Consider the following 18,748-nt stretch of genomic DNA (forward strand, 5'->3'; position numbering starts at 1 on the left):
ATATTGATAATAAAGTAGAACAGCAGAGGTACAGTATAACACCTGTGGCTCCCCATGTTTTGATGGGACTTCAATTCTACTGCAGCTGAAGAGCCAAAGTTTGACTAAAGACTAAACCTACAGTAAATGAGACTCCGACAGTATATGGCGCCGAATGTGTTAATAAATATGAAATATCGACCTGGCAGGGTCCCACCCTCACACTGGGAGGGTGTAGTGTGACTTCTGCTTGTTGCGTTTCCCCAGGTAAGCAGAGACAACATCTCCCATGAATGCTGCCTGACAGGTCGGGGAGGAAGCTACTACTACACGTGAGACGACCTGTGGAACAGACAAGGCGTAAAGGTTCCTCAGAGCAGCAGCAGGAGGCGCAGCGGGCAGTCCAGGTGTGCAGCAGCAGGAGTCCCTGTGCCTGCAGGCAGCGCCCACAGCAGGAACTATGTGTCACTGTCAGCACTATGTGGACTAGAGGGCAGACACTTGTGTACTGAGGATTACTTGCCGAGGACATCTGAAGCAGCAGGAAAGGGGCGGGGAAGGAGAATTAGCAGGACTTCCACAGATCAGTGCTAAAGCTCTTTCTCAGACCGACTGGGGATCTCTAGGACAGGCTTACAAATGTGGACTCCTGTCTGAAGAACACTTTGCTGCGAGAGACATAAAGTACTTGTATTAAACAGCAGGACTGTCCAGTTACTGTGTAGCTCCTGCCTATCTGGTCCTTAACAAGATGATGAGATTCACAACAGGATCGACTGTTACCAGCTCAGAAACTGCCCCTGCCCAGAAAGCTGTGAGTATAGTACAGAACTCTGCTGCAGGATGTACTGTACTACTGCTGATACATTGCTGATCACATGCAGCTAACTACATTAGGCTGCAGGAGACCCGCTATGGCCAGAAGCTGTGTGTTCAGTTCTATGTATTCATGTTTAAGTTTGTAATTATGTCATCAGATGACACTAAATAATTATGTGACTGCTCATTTCTTTTTCTATTTATACATGTTACTAATGAAGTAAGATCCCTACACTGTGGTAAATATTTAGGTACTCACTGTGCGATCACTCAGCAGGTCACATAAACGATTTTCTGGTCAGTGTGTACCCCATACACACTCAGCTGTTTGTACCTCAGCTAGTACATTCTTCAAAGGGGATGTAGATACTACCGACGCTGGGATCCCGACCGCCGAGAATGCCGACAGCTGCGCCAAGGCTATTCCTACTCGTGGGTGTCCACGACACCCATGCACCGATACCGCAGTGTGGCGAGCTCAGTGAACCCGCAAGGGGCTTTCTAGCGCTTGTCCCGCTGCCGGCATTCTGGTGGTCGGGATTCTGGTGTCGGTATTCTGACCTTTAGGATCCCGACCGCCGGTATTCCATAGCCAACCCCTTCAAAGAATCGGTAACTTGGGCATTTTAAATATACTGCTCATAATGTAATCCATACATTAACAGTCAATCAGCACAATTCTGCGCAGTGCCGATAATTTTGTAACAATACTGGCAAAATCCAACATGTTGGAAATCCTCGATTTGCTGATTCCAACCCAAAAATTATTGGAAATGTTGAGTCAGGGATTTTTAATATGTTGTATTTTGCTGAGCACTCAAGAATCGACGATCATTGGAGTTCAATCAGCAAATCAGAGTATATACAGGTTGAGTATCCCTTATCCAAAATGCTTGGGACCAGAGGTATTTTGGATATGGGATTTTTCCGTATTTTGGAATAATTGCACACCATAATGAGATATCATGGCGATGGGACCTAAATCTAAGCACAGAATGCATTTATGTTTCATATACACCTTATACACACAGCCTGAAGATAATTTTAGCCAATATTTTTTATAACTTTGTGCATTAAATAAAGTGTGTCTACATTCACACAATTAATTTATGTTTCATATACACCTTATACACACAGCCTGAAGGTCATTTAATACAATATTTTTAATAACTTTGTGTATTAAACAAAGTTTGTGTACATTGAGCCATCAAAAAACAAAGGTTTCACTATCTCACTCTCACTCAAAAAACTCCGTATTTCGGAATATTCCGTATATTTCGGAATATTTGGATATGGGATACTCAACCTGTATTGGCAAATTGGATGGGCCATCGGAGATTTACCAAACTGATGTATGTGCAGGGCCGGCAACAGACATTTTGGGGCCCGGTACAGTGATATCTCTGGGGCCCCCTCAGAGCAACGGAATTTGCTGCGCTATATCTACAGTATACAGATATTTAAATATTTATCTCTCTCCTTCCTCCCCCACACACACCACAGTCGGTCTCTCCCCAATAACTCCATGATGATTCCCTGCTCACATCCCTGCCGGACACTATGAGGCATATACTTGGGGCCCCTCTGATCCTTGGGGCCCGGTACAGGTGTCCCCTTTGACCCCCCCTGTCGCCGGCCCTGTGTATGTGCACCTTAACATGCAACATCCCGATCCGACCTGGGCCGGATAAATCTTTGGAGGGCCCCGGGGCACTTAAAATAGGGGGGCCCGGAGGAAGGGGGCGAGTGTATATTAGATTGTACATGTCTATTAACATTACCCATTCCAGGAGGGGCAAAATGCTCTGCTCCTGGACTTCCCTCTTAATATATGATTTGTGTCACCTGTGTTGAACTATTGAATTTATAAGAAATTTATTTCAACACAAGTGATTGCAATCATAAATTAAGAGGGAAGTCATATAGCGAGGTATGGATTGTGTATATTAAATTTAAATGAATGGTGTATATTGGATTTAAAGTAATAGTTTAATAATGCCTGGGTACTATTTATAGCTCCACCTAATTGAGAGACAACAATTTTAAAGTTTTTTCTTGTAGTGGAACAAAGACAATTTAAACAACCTTAAAATACACATAGAAAATGAAATCTATAATTTATCTTGTCACAGCAGCAACTGTACTAACACAGTTGAACAGGACTCAGTGACATTCTGTGACTGTCTCTCTCTTTGAAACTTTTTCTCCTGTGTCTTTGCATGCCTCTGCATACTGTCCTTTTTTTTGCATTCTGGCTACCTGGTTCTGCTGCAGCACAAGAGGGAGAGCTTGTGATGTCAGTGTACTCTGGCCAGGGTGGCCCCTGACAGAGGGGGGCCCGGGGTACAGTATATCCTGCACGCCCCCTTAATCTGGCTATGGATCTGACCTTTTACAGGTGCATTTTAAACAGTTTATCGGTTAATGCTCGTGTTTATATACCTACAGTATATTGGGGCGATTAGCCGATATTGGGTGATCAGCCTAATACCGTCTGATTGGCTAACTGTATAGGAGTGTACCTAGCTTATTATAGCCTATATCAACATAGCAAATACCATTATCTCTGTTCACAGTTGATTGCCACTAATGTATTTAGGGTGTATCCATTGTTTTCAGTATGGTTTGTGCTTACATTGATTCAAAAAGGGCAAAATATTGGTATACAGTATTATTTTAAAACCATAGAAATTTTGCTAACAATTTGTTCCTAAGTAAATAATACTCTCACGTCTGAGAAATGTTCCACTTAAAAGTTATTGCTTTGCATCTTTGCTATTGTCTTGGTTACTGCAGGCCAATGCCCTATGTAGCCTACGAGCCCTGTATGTAACATAGTTGTAGCCGCATAAAGCACAACAGCACATCCTGGCACTACAGAAGAAATTGTTTCTTTTTTAGAAAACCATACTGAAAATGCAAGTGCCCATAGGAATTATTGATCATATGATCACTATAATGAAAGCATACTTCCTGTGAATGTGAACTTCAAGGCTGGTTACCCATGAGTGTCTTGTTGAGTGCCAGTGACACTGCATTTAACAAGGGAGAGACTGAGATATGAGTGCTCGCAGTTGTGATCGGCTTCTCATTATTAGGCGCATCATTAACCCAAATGCATTTACTTGGGGTGTAAAGTACCCTTGCTCCCTTTCACAACTGATTTAGGATCCGATTCCGACGCAGCTTATTATACGGTTGCAAATAGCGGGTTTTAGTAAACTTGAATGTACAGAAGCGAACTGACACGTTTTTGTGTATCTACGGCCGGATCTCTCTTTGCGCGAAACGGACATTTCTGGGAAACAATGCTGTGGTCACCTGCCATGGGTATATAACTAATCTTCCATGCTCTTCTGAGACGTGTGGGCGCTGCAGGGTCATAAGTAAACCAAATGCATCGCCACATCACATGAAGGGATATAACGTGGTAGTCTCACATAGGCCAGATGGATTGCAGGCTATTCAGAGCTGTGCGTATACATAAGTACACCTGTTTTCATTTAGATCTTTTGCACTTAGTATAGGGCTTGTGCAAGTGCGCATTTATGATGAGAGTTATGAAAGTATGTTTACGGATAGGAGTGGTCCAGACGCAGAGATGCGTACAGTTATGCATACGGGTGAATGTACTCATTTCATTCCAATCATGTCTGACTTGCATTCGACTCTCCATTAGCCTCATTGTAATTATCAAAACCTTGCGGACTCAAATACTGTGTAGTGCTGTGAGATTTACTCTAGCATGAGTAATTTTATTGACAAATAAAATAACATATTAGCAACAAATGGTGAACACATCAAGTTTAATTTGTGTGCTATAAATAAATCATCAGTCTATACTCTAAATAACAAAGTTATTTTCTGTTCTCTATCTGTTGGCTTGTCATATGACTCAATTAAATAGGTAAATATGAATCAGGATAAATGAACTTTGACGCACAACGTAGGCCTTAAAATATAACATAAAATAAAATATTGGCCTAGCCCCAGACCTAGTACAAAAGTGTATCCCAAAATCCAGAGCACATGTGGCGTCATGCCGTTTTATACAATTATATGCCGCTCCACATTAAAATAAACATACAATGAGACACTCTCACTCATTTACATGGAAGAAACACAGAACTGCACATACTAACAATATGATAGTTACTTTAAACATTCTCAAGTACAATTTCATATGCAACACTGCCTGGGCCATTTTTACTAGTAATTACTAAGGCTGGGTACACACTTGGCGATGCGCACCTGATATATCGTCCGATCCAGCGGATCGGACAATACACTATATCGTTCACATCGTCCAGTGGGGATGTAGTCATGTTGCCGGCGGCCTGTTAACGATGTGCTCTCCCTCAGGTCGTTAACGATGTACAGTATCTTTAGTTTTCACCTATATGATATCGTTCAGTGTGTATGATGTGACACTGGCAAGTGTGTACCCAGCCTAACAGCATGAAAATACCCATTAAAAGCAATTCATTCTGAAAGTGAAGGCTGCAAATAAAATGGTATTGTTACAATAAAACAATAGCTGCTCTATGTTTTTTGATTGCTCACCAAGCATTTGGGACATAAGGAACATGCATGTTGAAAATGGTATTGAAACAAAATGGACCAAGTTAGTATAGGATCCATTGCGTGGCCGGCAGATGGGATGCCAACGGTCACAATACTGTCACTGGCATCCCAATGGTCATGATCCTCCCGACAGGGGTGAGGTAAGTATTCAAACGCCAACCCCCCTAACCCTGCCTCCCCCTTAGTGCCTAACCTCCCCCCCCCCCTTAGTGCCTAAACCGGTTAAATCCTCCCTTTCTGCAACCTAACCAATCCCCCCCAGTGGTGCCTCACCCTAACTCCCCGTCCCCGCACCCTAATTCTAGCCCCCCCCCACCCTCACGCAGCCTAACCCTAACACCCCCGGCGCCTAAACCTATTCCCCTCCCCACTAGCCAAACACTAACCCTACCAGCTATACTTACCTTCGGGATTCTAGTGTCGGGACGTTGACCTGTTTGGGATTCCAGCATCTGTGTTCTGACGGGTATTTGACAGCTGGTATCTTGAACGTATACTGTTAGTATGACTCAAGCAGAGAGATAGTACTACATATGTCCCCCAAACAGAGAGAGAGAGAGTCCTATGTATGTCCCTCAAAAAGTAGTAGAGTTGTACGTTCAGACAGGGGGAGAGTTCTAAGTATGTCCTTCAAACTGGGAGATGTACTAAGTCTTGGAGAGTGATAACGTGGAGAGCGATAATTTACCAGACAGCCAGCTCCTAACTGCAATTTTACAGGCTGTGTTTGAAAACTGACAGGAGCTGATTGATTGGTACTTGATCTCCGTCCACTTTATCTCTCTCCAAGGCTTAGTATATCTGGGGGGGGCGTTATACATTTGCAGCATGGCTGTCGTTAACAAGGACCTCCCTCGTCTGTACATGTTCAGACGAGGGAGGCGGTCGTTAACGATTTTGAGTGTACACACTGGACGAGATTGTAAAAGATCTCCCTCAGATCGGCCCTCTTCAGTGAGATCTTTCACTTTCTCGTCTAGTGTGTATGGGGCTATAGATGAGCATGTCTACATCTTTACACAGTAATGTGTGGGTCTTTGCCCTGCTTAGTGCCTATGACATATAACGATGGTGATGAGTTATCACCACAGACTATGGTGGGCTTATCTCTCTTTTTAAGTACACTATAGGATTTATTTTTTATGGTAGGTGGGAAGTGGGCAGGACTGCCTTACATTACTACACGTATACTACAAGCACATAACATGCACAGTGCAGACAACGGACTCTGGGGAACGTTTTGGACAGGCCGAATTTCTTTGTGGGGCCGGGGCCCTAGGCAAGTGCCTAGGGTCCCTTTTGGGAAATCCGGGCCTGGGTGTGACCAATTCCCTATATTTGACCACATTCTCTCTCTAGTAATGGGGTAGTCTGGTGTCTCAGCAGCCCCGACTCCAATCACACCAGATAATTATTTTGGGCCAACACATGTGGTGGTTTTAAAACACTTTTGGTATTAGTCTATTGTATACTACCCAAGGCATACATTAGTTAAATAATCTGTTTACAATTTCCAGGTAGCATACAGAATACTGTAAAATATGGATATATGCTCTCCCCCCCCTTTCAGTCTCTATACAGTTATGTTTATGTTCTTTCATATAGCACAATTCTTCTATTTAGGCTATTATCCTTACCCCAGGGCTGTGAAAGTGGCCCTCTAAAATTATAACTGGTGCATGTGGATTACAGGGCTGTGCTATAAACTGGCTGGGTTTCGCTATTCATAACTTTGTTCCATGTGTGAATAGTCAACACATAAGTATTGTAATCGTGAACACTGGTCACTAAATGTGCCCCCATATTGCTGGTAGTGTTAGTGCCACATTTTTGTCACATGTGCATTTATATGGTTTATTAATCTGCAGGCAACATCAGACCAACAATGGGGGTAATTCCAAGTTGATCGCAGCAGGAAATTTTTTAGCAATTGGGCAAAACCATGTGCACTGCAGGGGGGGCAGATATAACATTTGCAGAGAGTTAGATTTGGGTGGGGTGTGTTCAATCTGCAATCTAATTTGCAGTGTAAAAATAAAGCAGCCAGTATTGACCCTACACAGAAATAAAATAACCCACCCAAATCTAACTCTCTCTGCAAATGTTATATCTGCCACACCTGCAGTGCACATGGTTTTGCCCAATTGCTAACTTTCTTGCTGCTGCAATCAACTCAGAATTACCCCCAATGTGCCCATGTGCTTATAATCACACAAACTGACAGACTACATGACTACCTGTTTGTGACAGGTATGTGACATTACAAGTCAATCAGCACCTGTTTATTTGTGCTGCTTTTTATAGAAATGGTGGAGGAACTTATACAGGAGAAAACCTCAACAGTGGCCTTCCTTTCACCCCTCCTAGAGCACATAACCCAGAAAATAGCCCTCTTGCAAAAATAGACAACAAAAATAAAATTAATGGCCAGTGATAATGTAAAGTAAATGGTGTAAATGAATCATTAAGCAACACAAGAGAGGAGGCAAAAACTGATACACTGATGCCTTCTGTTACAACAGATTCTGTAGTAGGAGCTGTTTGTATAGTAATAAAGGGGACTATTTACTAATGCCGCTTTCACATCGCAAAACCTGCTTTTGAAACGGTTCTTTAAACGGTTCTTAAAACGGGTCTGAGCAGTTAAACCCCCTTCACATCGCATGTTGTAACCAGTATATTACCATTTCATTACCGTTTTGGTACCTTTCACACTGAACCCGTTTTACCCATAGAGAGCAGTGGTTGTCATAAATGGACTTTTCTGGCCCACACATTATTAATAATTATTAATTAATTATTAATAATTTGGATAGTCCTGCGATGGAACCCAGCAGCTTGAAACATTTTAACCATGTTTTTATATATGAGTGCATCCTTCACTGTCCCAGTTATTTGTCTGCAGATTTCCTCATCCCCTTTGATTCTTAGCAGCTCCCTCACCTCTTCATCACTCCAAGTTGCCATTGTATAATATATTTGCAGTAAGAAAACGCTTCTAAACCCACTCTCATGTGTCTGATGTGTTTTTCCTCCAGCTTCCTGCTTCTGCCTGGTGACATCACACATGGAGACAGCCTATCACCTCCTGTGGCTTGGAAATACCGTTTCAGAGCCTTTCACACTGCACAGTGAAACGGTTCTGAACCGGGTAGGACCCTGCTTTTTAACCGTTTCAAAATACCAGTATTTTGAAAACTGTAAATTCAAGGTGGCCCTTTCACATCGCAGCTAGAACCGTTTAGTAAGGCTGAAAAATCGGCAGTTTACCGGGTTAAAGCTGCGGTGTGAAAGGGGTATAAGCCTTGGATGGAGATAAAGTACCAGTCAATCAGCTCACAACTGTCATTTTTCAAACCCGGCCTGTGACATGGTAGTTATGAGCTGATTGTCTGGTACTTTATCTCCATCCACTTTATATTTATCCAAGGCTTAGTAAATAGATCCCAAAGTACTGCACACTCATAAGAAAGTCATCTGACATACATGAAGAAGGTAAATGCAGACTTACATGTTTGTACAAGATAGTTTTTATGTTATTTGATGTAAGTGATTTGCACTCAGTATGTGTTTCTACAGCAAAGTGTTTGTATTGTAAAGGAGTTTACTTGCAGTATGTAAGTTAGTATTTGCTATTGCAACAAAATGCAGAAGAGTAGAGCTTTTTGTTGGTGAAATATGTGTGTGTGTGTGTGTGTGTGTGTGTGTGTGTGTGTGTGTGTGTGTGGTTCATCCCAATACTTCCCACAGGTGGTCATTACCTTTGAAAATACATCCTCACTGCGTCATTATACAATTGGTGCACAGTACAAAAAAAATCACTACACTGCGCAATCATCAGCACTGCGTCCACCTCTAAATCAGGCACAGAGATAGAGACCAAGTAGAATTGGTATCCAGACTCCAGGTCGACACCAAAAAATGTCGACACCACTTAGGTCGACACCAATTGGTCACCACCTTAGGTCGACACCTGAAATAGGTTGACGTGGACACAAGGTCGACATGGAAAAAGGTCGACATGAGTTTTTCACTTATTTTCCATTTTTTGAACTTTTTCATACTTTACGATCCACGTGGACTACAATTGGGAACGGTAACCTGTGCCGAGTGCAGCGGTAGCAGAGCGAGGCACCTTGCCCGACGCTCGCTCGCCATGCGAGGGGACACAGTGCACTAATTGGGGTTCCCGGTCACATTACGGAGAAAACGACACCCAAAAAAACATAAACTCATGTCGGCCCTTGTTCATGTCGACCTATTTCAGGTGTCGACCTTTGGTGTGTCGACCTGGAGTCCCATACCCGTAGAACTATGTTTAGGAATAGTGTACAATTTCCTGACTACTGAACTGAATTTTGTACCTCTGTTGAAGTCTCTCCTTTTAAATGTATCTGCTTAGGTGAGGTAAACATATTCAATTAGCTGTGATGGGAGATTCAATTAGTAGGGTTTATTTGGAACCAGTGGGTTAGAGGGCGTTAGCCCCTGATTCACTGTGCGGGGAAAAGGCTATTTAATTGAATAGCTTTTCCCTGCTCAGCTTATTATTATTATTATTATTATTATTATTCCATTTTATTTATAAGGCGCCACATGTGTTTCACAGCACAATACAAAGGACAGTACAGGGAGACAAACTTAGCATTACAGTAAATAAATAACAAAAATAGAGTACAGGTAACAAGGAGCACCATAATTCTCAAGACATAATACAGCTAAGATGTAAGTAGTGAGGGAGTGATCAATGGCCCTCATTCCGAGTTGTTCGCTCGCTGCTAATTTTAGCAGAATTGCTAATAGGCTAAAATCCGGCAGTACTGCGTATGCGTATGCACAGCAGGGCGCACGCGCTAAGAAAATTTACACAAAACTATGCTATTTTACTCACGGGCGAACGAAGCTTTTCAATCGCTCTGCTGATTGACAGGAAGTGGGTGTTTCTGGGCGGAAACTGGCCGTTTCCAGGGAGTGTGCTAAAAAATGCAGGCGTGCCAGGTAAAAACGCAGGAGTGGCTGGAGAAATGGGGGAGTGGCTGGGCGAACGCAGGGCGTGTTTGTGACGTCAAACCAGGAACTAAACGGACTGAGGTGATCGCAATCTAGGAGTAGGTCTGGAGCTACTCAGAAACTGCAAGGAAATTGCTTTCGTTAGCAATTCTGCTAATAATAGCAGAATTGCTAATCTTTCATTAGCAATTGCTAATATTTCGTTGGCAATTCTGCTATGCTAAGATACACTCCCAGAGGGCGGCGGCTTTGTGTTTGCATTTCTGCTAAAAGTAGCTAACGAGCAAACAACTCGGAATGAGGGCCAATGTACTACTAGGGGCTGGTGGCCATAGATGGAGATGAGCCTTTACCAGAAGGAGAAAAAGCGGTAAAGATGGTTGCTGAGTAGGGGAGAGCTGCGAGTGAAATGTGTCGAGAAGATGGTTTAGATAACAAGAGGAAAGAGGGCCCTGCTCTGAAGAGCTAACGATCTAGTGGGAAGGGTAGGAAGGGAAGCTAATTAGCTAATTAAATATGCCCCTAAGAATGCGATTAGGTTGTGAATTCGGGTGTGTGTGTATTTTCATCTACTACCTTGATTCTGCTTGCACAGCTTGTGCTCCACTGCTATTCAGGACCATAAGAAAATTCCAACTGCTTATTCTGTTCTGTTATGCTACCATATTCGCTTACTGGGTCCCACTGCAGCTTTGCTTGCCATGCTGCGGGCAAGGTACTTCGCTTCGCTACCACTGCGCTTGGCACAGGTTACTATTCCTAATCGTAGTCCACGTGGATGGTAACGTATGAAAAAGGTAAAAAATAAAAAAAATGTTTAAAAAAAAGCCACGTCGACCTTTTCATGTGTTGGCCTGTCCTGTGTTGGTCATTTTACTGTCGACATTTTTCCCATGTCGACATCCATGTCAACCAATAGTGGTCAACCTATTGACTGTCGACCTACCATCCGGATACCCGGAATTATAACCTTCATGGAAAGCAGAAGGAATCTGTAACCCTCTGGCACATGTTTCTCTAACGCTTGTCCATAGATGTGAAAGCTTAGATTTGTGTCTGAATAGAAGCAGTTTCAGTTTGACCTTTCCTATATACAGTAAATTATGACAGTTCTCAGAATTAGCAACAACAATATAGGTGTGACATGTGGTATAGCTACAGTATGTGCTAATTACTAATCTTAAGCAAAGCTCGAGCAAAACTTGAAGCATTATCCGTAGTAATTATATACTTTGTGGAAATGGAAACAATTTAACACACTGTATGCGTGAGGTTGCCATGCACTGACTCCGTGTAACGACTAGCTACTGAATATAACACTGTCAGTATTTGTAACTCACCATTGTTTCCTGTATATGTGACCTGCGATATCCACTCCACAGTTATGTATAGAAAACTACAGTCACAGAACCTGGCAGCTCGCTCGCACCAGGCATCTCGCGCTGTGTGTCGTATTGATAGTAGATGTATGGAATGTATTTGAAATAAAGTAACAATTTTAATCTATGAGTAGCAGTACCCAAGGTTTTCCATCAGAACATTGCCCAGAGCATTGCACTGCATCTGCCGGCTTTCACTTCTTCCCATAGTGTATCCTGGTACTATCTCTTCTCCAGGTAAATGATGCACATTCACCCGTCCATCCACATGAAAGAAAACATGATTCATCAGACCAGGTCACCTCTCTCTATTACTCCATGCTCCAGTTCTGACACTCACATGCCTACTGTAGGCGCCTTTGACATTGGACAGAGGTCAGCATGACCATTCTGCCTGGTCTGTGGCTCCGCAGCCCCATACACAGCAAGCTGCGATGCATTGTGTGGTCTGACATCATTCTATCATAGGGTGCATGAACTTCTTCAGAAATTTATGCTGCATAAGCTTCTCCTGATCCTGTCGCTGGTTCACCAGTTGTCCTTCCTTGGACCACTTTTGGTAGGTACGAACCACTGCGTACCGGGAACACCCCAGAAGACTTCTCATTTTAGAGATTCGGGGTCTATTCATGAAGCAGTGAAAAAAGTGGAGAAGTGAGCCAGTGCAGTAGTTGCCCTGGCAACCAATCAGTGTTGAGGTAACATTTATAAAGTGCATTCTGTAAAATTATACGTAGCAGCTGATTGGTTGCCATGGGCAACTTTTCCACTGGCTCACTTCTCCACACTTTTCACTGTTTCATGAATAGATTATTCAGTACTCTGACCCAGTTGGATAGCCATCACAATTTGGCACCAAGTCAGAGTTGCTTGGATCCTTATGCTTATCCATTTTTCCTGTGTCCAACACATCGACTTCAAGAACAGAGTGTTCACTAGCTACATAATGGCCCTCATTCCGAGTCGTTCGCTCGGTATATTTCATCGCATCGCAGTAAAATTCCGCTTAGTACGCATGCGCAATATTCGCACTGCGACTGCGCCAAGTAATTTAACAATGAAGATAGTATTTTTACTCACGGCTTTTTCTTCGCTCCGGCGATCGTAATGTGATTGACAGGAAATGGGTGTTACTGGGCGGAAACACGGCGTTTCAGGGGCGTGTGGTTAAAAACGCTACCGTTTCCGGAAAAAACGCAGGAGTGGCCGGAGAAACGGAGGAGTGTCTGGGCGAACGCTGGGTGTGTTTATGACGTCAAACCAGGAACGACAAGCACTGAACTGATCGCAGATGCCGAGTAAGTCTGAAGCTACTCTGAAACTGCTAAGTAGTTTGTAATCGCAATATTGCGAATACATCGGTCGCAATTTTAAGAAGCTAAGATTCACTCCCAGTAGGCGGCGGCTTAGCGTGTGTAACTCTGCTAAAATCGCCTTGCGAGCGATCAACTCGGAATGAGGGCCAATATATCCCAACCCTTGACAGGTGCCATTGTAACAAGACAATTAATATTATTCACTTCACCTGTCAGTGGTTTTAATATTATGGGTGATCTGTGTAAGGGGAGCAGTTTGCATAAATGAATGAAACATTATTTTTCTGGGCAGTTGGCACAAATTAATTAAATGTATTATATAAGGGAGGGGGCCACAAATTAAGGAGCAGTTGGATCTGTGTGCTTAAAATATACCTCACAATATGACCCTCTCCAGGAGAGACACAATGCTCTGCTTCTGGACTTTCTTCTCAATTTGTGATTGCCAGCACCTGTTTTGAACAGGTAAATGAACAAAGAAAGGTGTTTCAACACAGGTGATGGCAATCATAAATTAATAGGGAAGTCCAGGAGCAGAGCATTCTGTCCCTCCTGGAGAGGGTCATGTTGGGAGGTATGCTTAAAATGCCAGAGCTGAATTTTAGTGCCAGTCTTGCCCTTATTATGATATACCAAGTGAGTATGTGGATTTAGTTTTCCTGTTAAATCTTGGGATATCAACACAAGTTTTAATCTCGGTCAGCCAAGAGTTTTTTTTACATGTTTTCTGTGGTTATGGATGGGTCACATGGTTGCACTCGTTTTGTTCCACACAGAAGGCAACTAGAGGAAAAGTACTGTAACTAATAAGGGTAATTGCTCACTATGCTAACATACATGTTATTTACAGTGGCAAATGTGGACAAGCTAGCGGAAATACTGAATAGAGCATATTACATGTCATGCTTCATACCATTTAGCCTATCTGGGTCATTTTGTGTAGAAAATTCCCAGCTATGGTTAGCACTGTACGTTATCTTGTTTACAATAAAACTACTGACTTCATTACAAGCCATGTCTCTTATTAAAAATGAAGCTTCAAAAGGAACCAGTTACAGATAATCAAACTTGATTAATTTCCTCAGATTACTTGGAAAGCTTTGGAAATTAAACTTGTTATAGTTTTTGAACTCACAAAATATCAAACCACAACTGTTGAGACAACAGAACAAGACTTCTTGTTGTTAATCAAATGATTTCTGTCAGCTGCTGTGATCATTTGCTCTGTACTTTGACGATTTGAACCATGATTTCTTTATAGCTAGACAGAAGCTCAGTGAGTAATGTTATGAGAACCTCCATTGTCTGCAATTTGTTTCTTGTTATGAAATAATGTCATTTTCAACACAAGAGTTTAATTTTCGTCACCAACTAAAACAGCTATATACAAATTTAAGGCAGTGTATTACATCTATTATCAACCAGGATATCCTGATTTGTGCAGCTTGACATCTTATTTAGCTAATTAGAAATAGTTAGATAATGTGCTTGCTGCGTAGGTTACAAAAACATTGTCAGTCATATTAGGTTGTAGAATGTTACTTTCCTTTTGATGCAAAGAGGAGGCACATGTACTGTATTTATGTATTTGAGTTGTTATATTGTGTAACTTACTGTATACTTAACTTTGGCACATAATATTTATGTTTTCAGTTGTAAAAGGTCCTACACACGGTGCGATATTAACTACCGATATGAACTATATAGTCCATATTGGTAGAAAACATAGTGCATATATTTCTATTGCTATGTAAATATTTCTGCATAGCCAATGTAAACTTAAACAGCATGTAAAAAAGAACTGCATAAAATGTATCATCAGTTCCCTCCTGGAACAGCACTGCAGTCTGGGTGAGTGAGAGGGACGGTGGTCTGGGGAATGATACTGCAATATGATGAGAGGGGCTTAATGGAGAATTATGATGAAAGGGGGTTAATGATCGATGGGCGAAGAGGGGTCAGAAAATGTGACATCAGGTACTGTAGCTCCTAAAGTTGATCAGCAGAGTCTCATGAGGATAGTCTGGGACCACATGGATGAACTCTACTCTCATGAAAACTCCACACCCACAGCTGGGACATGTAGCGCCCCCACAAGCATCATGTGACAGTATACCCAGGTAAGTGGATCTTTACTAATTTTAGTAGAGATCCACTGGTCTACACCAATCAGAGCACACTCTTCATCTGCACATAAACATCACTAGGCTCTACAGCTCCCAGCTGAATTCACATTGCTTCCAAACTCATTATCTTCGCCCATCTCCTGTGCCCTTGTCTGAATGCCCTATCTTAGCCCAAATCCTCCTGCTTCCTCTGGACCACAGAGCTACCACCTCTCCTCTGCTCTCCTATGTGGGGAAAGTGATAGTACTGCCACAACGCCCTGGTGTGTGAGATGAGAAAGACACTAATGATGCTATTATTACCTACCGTTGGTCACATCATAGACACTGCTGACACCCACTCATCAGCACTGCGGTGTACATATGGAGGCTGGAATTGTAAGCAAGCAGTCAACAGCAGCTGCCTTGTGATCATTGGGTGAGGACTAGTAGTGCTGTTATGACTCTCCCTGCACTTACACAGCAGACACTAAAGGCAACTTAGTGTAGGGGTCTCTATGTGGGACTGTCAGGGGTATCTGTGCTGAGTGTGCCTAAAATTAACCAATTTAGTTGTGTGCTGAATGCTTTATCACACAACTAAAGAAAAACATGGGTGAACTTATTAATAGATACCGTGGGCCAGAGTCATTACTAACGTGGTTGCAAATCCTTCTGCTTCCAGTGATCAGAAATGCCATGTGAATATCCATCTGTAGTCTATACATCTATGCAACTGCATCTCCCACAGCCTTCCACTTGAGAGAGCAGCAGTCATAACTATTATCTGTAATTACAGGCAGTACGGATGGTGTAATGGTTAGCATTACTGCCTCACAGCACTGAGGTCATGGGTTCGATTCCCACCATGGCCCTGTGTGGAGTTTGTATTTTCTCCCTGTACTTGCGTGGGTTTCCTCCGGGTGCTCCGGTTTCCTCCCACAATCCAAAAATATACTGGTAGGTTAATTGGCTCCCAACAAATATTAACCCTAGTGTGCATGTGTATACATGTGATAGGGAATATAGGGGGTCATTCAGAGTTGATCGTTCGCTAGCTGTTTTTAGCAGCCGTGCAAACGCTATGCCGCCTCCCACTGGGAGTTTATTTTAGCTTAGCAGAAGTGCGAACGAAAGGATCGCACAGCGGCTACAAAATAATTTTGTGCAGTTTCAAAGTAGCTTCAGACCTACTCAGCGCTTGCGATCACTTCAGACTATTCAGTTCCTGTTTCGATGTCACGAACACGCCCTGCGTTTTTCCTGGCACGCCTGCGTTTTTCCGAACACGCCCTGAAAACGGTCAGTGGACACCCAGAAACGCCCACTTCCTGTCAATCACTCTGCGGCCAGCAGTGCGACTGAAAAGCTTCGCTAGACCTTGTGTGAAACTACATTGGCCGTTGTGTAAGTCCGTCGTGCGTGCGCATTGCACCGCATACGCATGCGCAGAAGTGCTGTTTTTTTGCTTCATCGCTGCGCAGTGAACATTTTCAGCTAGCGATCAACTCGGAATGACCCCCATAGAGTGTAAGCTCCACTGGGGCAGGGACTGATGTGAATGGTCAAATATTCTCTGTAAAGTGCTGCAGAATATGTGTGCGCCATATAAATAACTGGTAATAAATAAATAATAATTGCTCCGGCTCCATTCTTGGTGCAGGAGATCAATCTGAATTGTTAAACGATTTCTATGTAGGCAGATGCAAAAGCTTCTTCTATATGTGAATATACCCAGTGGCAGATTTCCCACTAGGCAAGGAGGCACCTGCCTAGGGGTACCACTTGCTCAGTGCCAACACTCCCCCTGCATTAGAGCTAAAAATCAGTTTTCTGTGTGACACTAATAGGGGTGGAGGGGTCAGGGGTGGCGATTTGTGTGTAGGAGAGGTTGGGTATTCCTGCATAATTGCTGTTTGCCAGGAGTCTTCAGCTTCAGGAACAGCCAGCCCAGGATGTCATGAGTAGGGCAGAGCCTGAGCTGGCAGTGACATTACCATGTTGTCTATGTAGAGTCATCTGTCAATGCTGCTGGGCATCTCTGCAGCTATACTTAGCCACCAGTGACCCCAGAGCATGAGGGCAGTTGTGAGGAAGGGGGAAAGGGCAACAATGTACTGCTGAGGTGTGGCCGGACCCTCAAATCCACTTCTGAACACATTATTGCTGCCTTGTTACCACCCAGTAACACCCATTCATCCACATTTGGGAACTGAATGAATGCAGATAACAATCGCTCACACTTGCAGTAAATTGCATATGCAGCCCGCAATGCATGCACAGTTTTGCTACAAATGGCAGATTCTGTCATTCAGCATTGTGTGCTACTTAGGCTCAGGCTCTGTATGCAGAATGTAGACTTGTACATTGCAGGGTACTCCTGCACTCCTTGATCCAGGAACATTGGACAACTGTGCTTATGTATTGGCAGATGTGGCACTGGGCATCCAGCACGTATCTGTTAGGTTGCATAACTGATGTATGTGTACTGCCCTTCTGTGTACAAGGGAAGCAGGCATCGGGATTTCCTGTATATAAACAGCAGAAAAGATCAAAGTGAGGGAGTATTTGTGGTAAGGTAAAGGGTCAGCAGTTCAGATAAGTTCATGTTTATGGCGAGTCAAAAACATTTTTAGCAACAGAAGACATTGTACTGCAAACCCGATTGGCCTAGGGCTCAGTGTGGATATTTGGAATGGCCGGAAAAGCACAATGTAAGTTGTATAGGGCTACAACAGCCTAACAGTAACTGTTGCTTACAAAAGAATATATACTGTATCATTAGCATACCTCCCAACTGTCCCGTTTTTTAACGGTCTGTCCCGCTGTCCCACCCGCAGCTCGCATTTCCACGTGGGTGTGGGTGCAGTTGGGAGATCCCCCCTGTCACTCGCAGCTCTGATCAAAGCAACTGTGAATAGATGCTGTGAGCATGCACACAGCGTCTATTCCCCAACAGAGAGGGACAGGGGGCATGGCCAGCAGCTCACTGAGCGCTGTCCATGCCCCCACAGTGACTAAAACGGGGGGCGTGGTTTGCGATTGCGGCATTTGCCACAAGACCATGCCCCTTACAGCGAGGCCACGCCCCCAGATTCTGGCGCGCATTACTGTCCCTCCTTTGGCAGCACAAAAGTTGGGAGGTATGCATTAGACCTAGAGATTGCAGGTCTACTTCATGATTTAAGGGAAAACAGTGTAACTCAGATCTGATTGCTGGGCTGCTAATTTTGCTTTCCTGCGATCAGATAGTCTCCGCCTCCATGGGGAGTATAAATTAGTCATGCAAGTGTGCGATCGCATGTGTATGCTGAGCTGCAAAAATGCACTTTGTGCAGTCTGTGCACAACCCAGGACTTACTCCTCCAGTGTGATGAGAACGGGCTGATCGGGGCCAGAGCTGACGTCAGACACCCTCCCTGAAAACGCTTGGTAACTGCTGCGTTTTTCCGAACACTCCCTGTAAACGCTCAGTTGCCACCCACAAACGGCCTCTTCCTGTCAATCACCTTGCGAACACCCGTGCGATCTGATTTTTTGCACCATCCCGTTGCTG

The 18,748-nt window shown here is 43.5% G+C and overlaps 1 protein-coding gene across 2 annotated transcripts in view; it reads left to right on the forward strand.

The window, feature by feature from the left end:
• Window positions 1-268: 268 nt before the first annotated feature.
• The window catches only part of MYZAP (myocardial zonula adherens protein), a 272,628-nt gene continuing 254,148 nt past the window's right edge, over window positions 269-18,748 (forward strand). For both annotated transcript variants that reach the window (XM_063926165.1, XM_063926166.1), the window contains exon 1: window positions 269-793. In XM_063926165.1, coding sequence (XP_063782235.1) covers window positions 731-793 — 63 coding nt within the window. In that variant the 5' untranslated portion in view covers window positions 269-730. The remainder of the gene's footprint in view (window positions 794-18,748) is intronic.

This window comes from Pseudophryne corroboree, chromosome 6 (genome assembly GCF_028390025.1).
Source record: "Pseudophryne corroboree isolate aPseCor3 chromosome 6, aPseCor3.hap2, whole genome shotgun sequence".
In the NCBI taxonomy this organism is placed as follows: Eukaryota; Metazoa; Chordata; class Amphibia; order Anura; family Myobatrachidae; genus Pseudophryne; species Pseudophryne corroboree.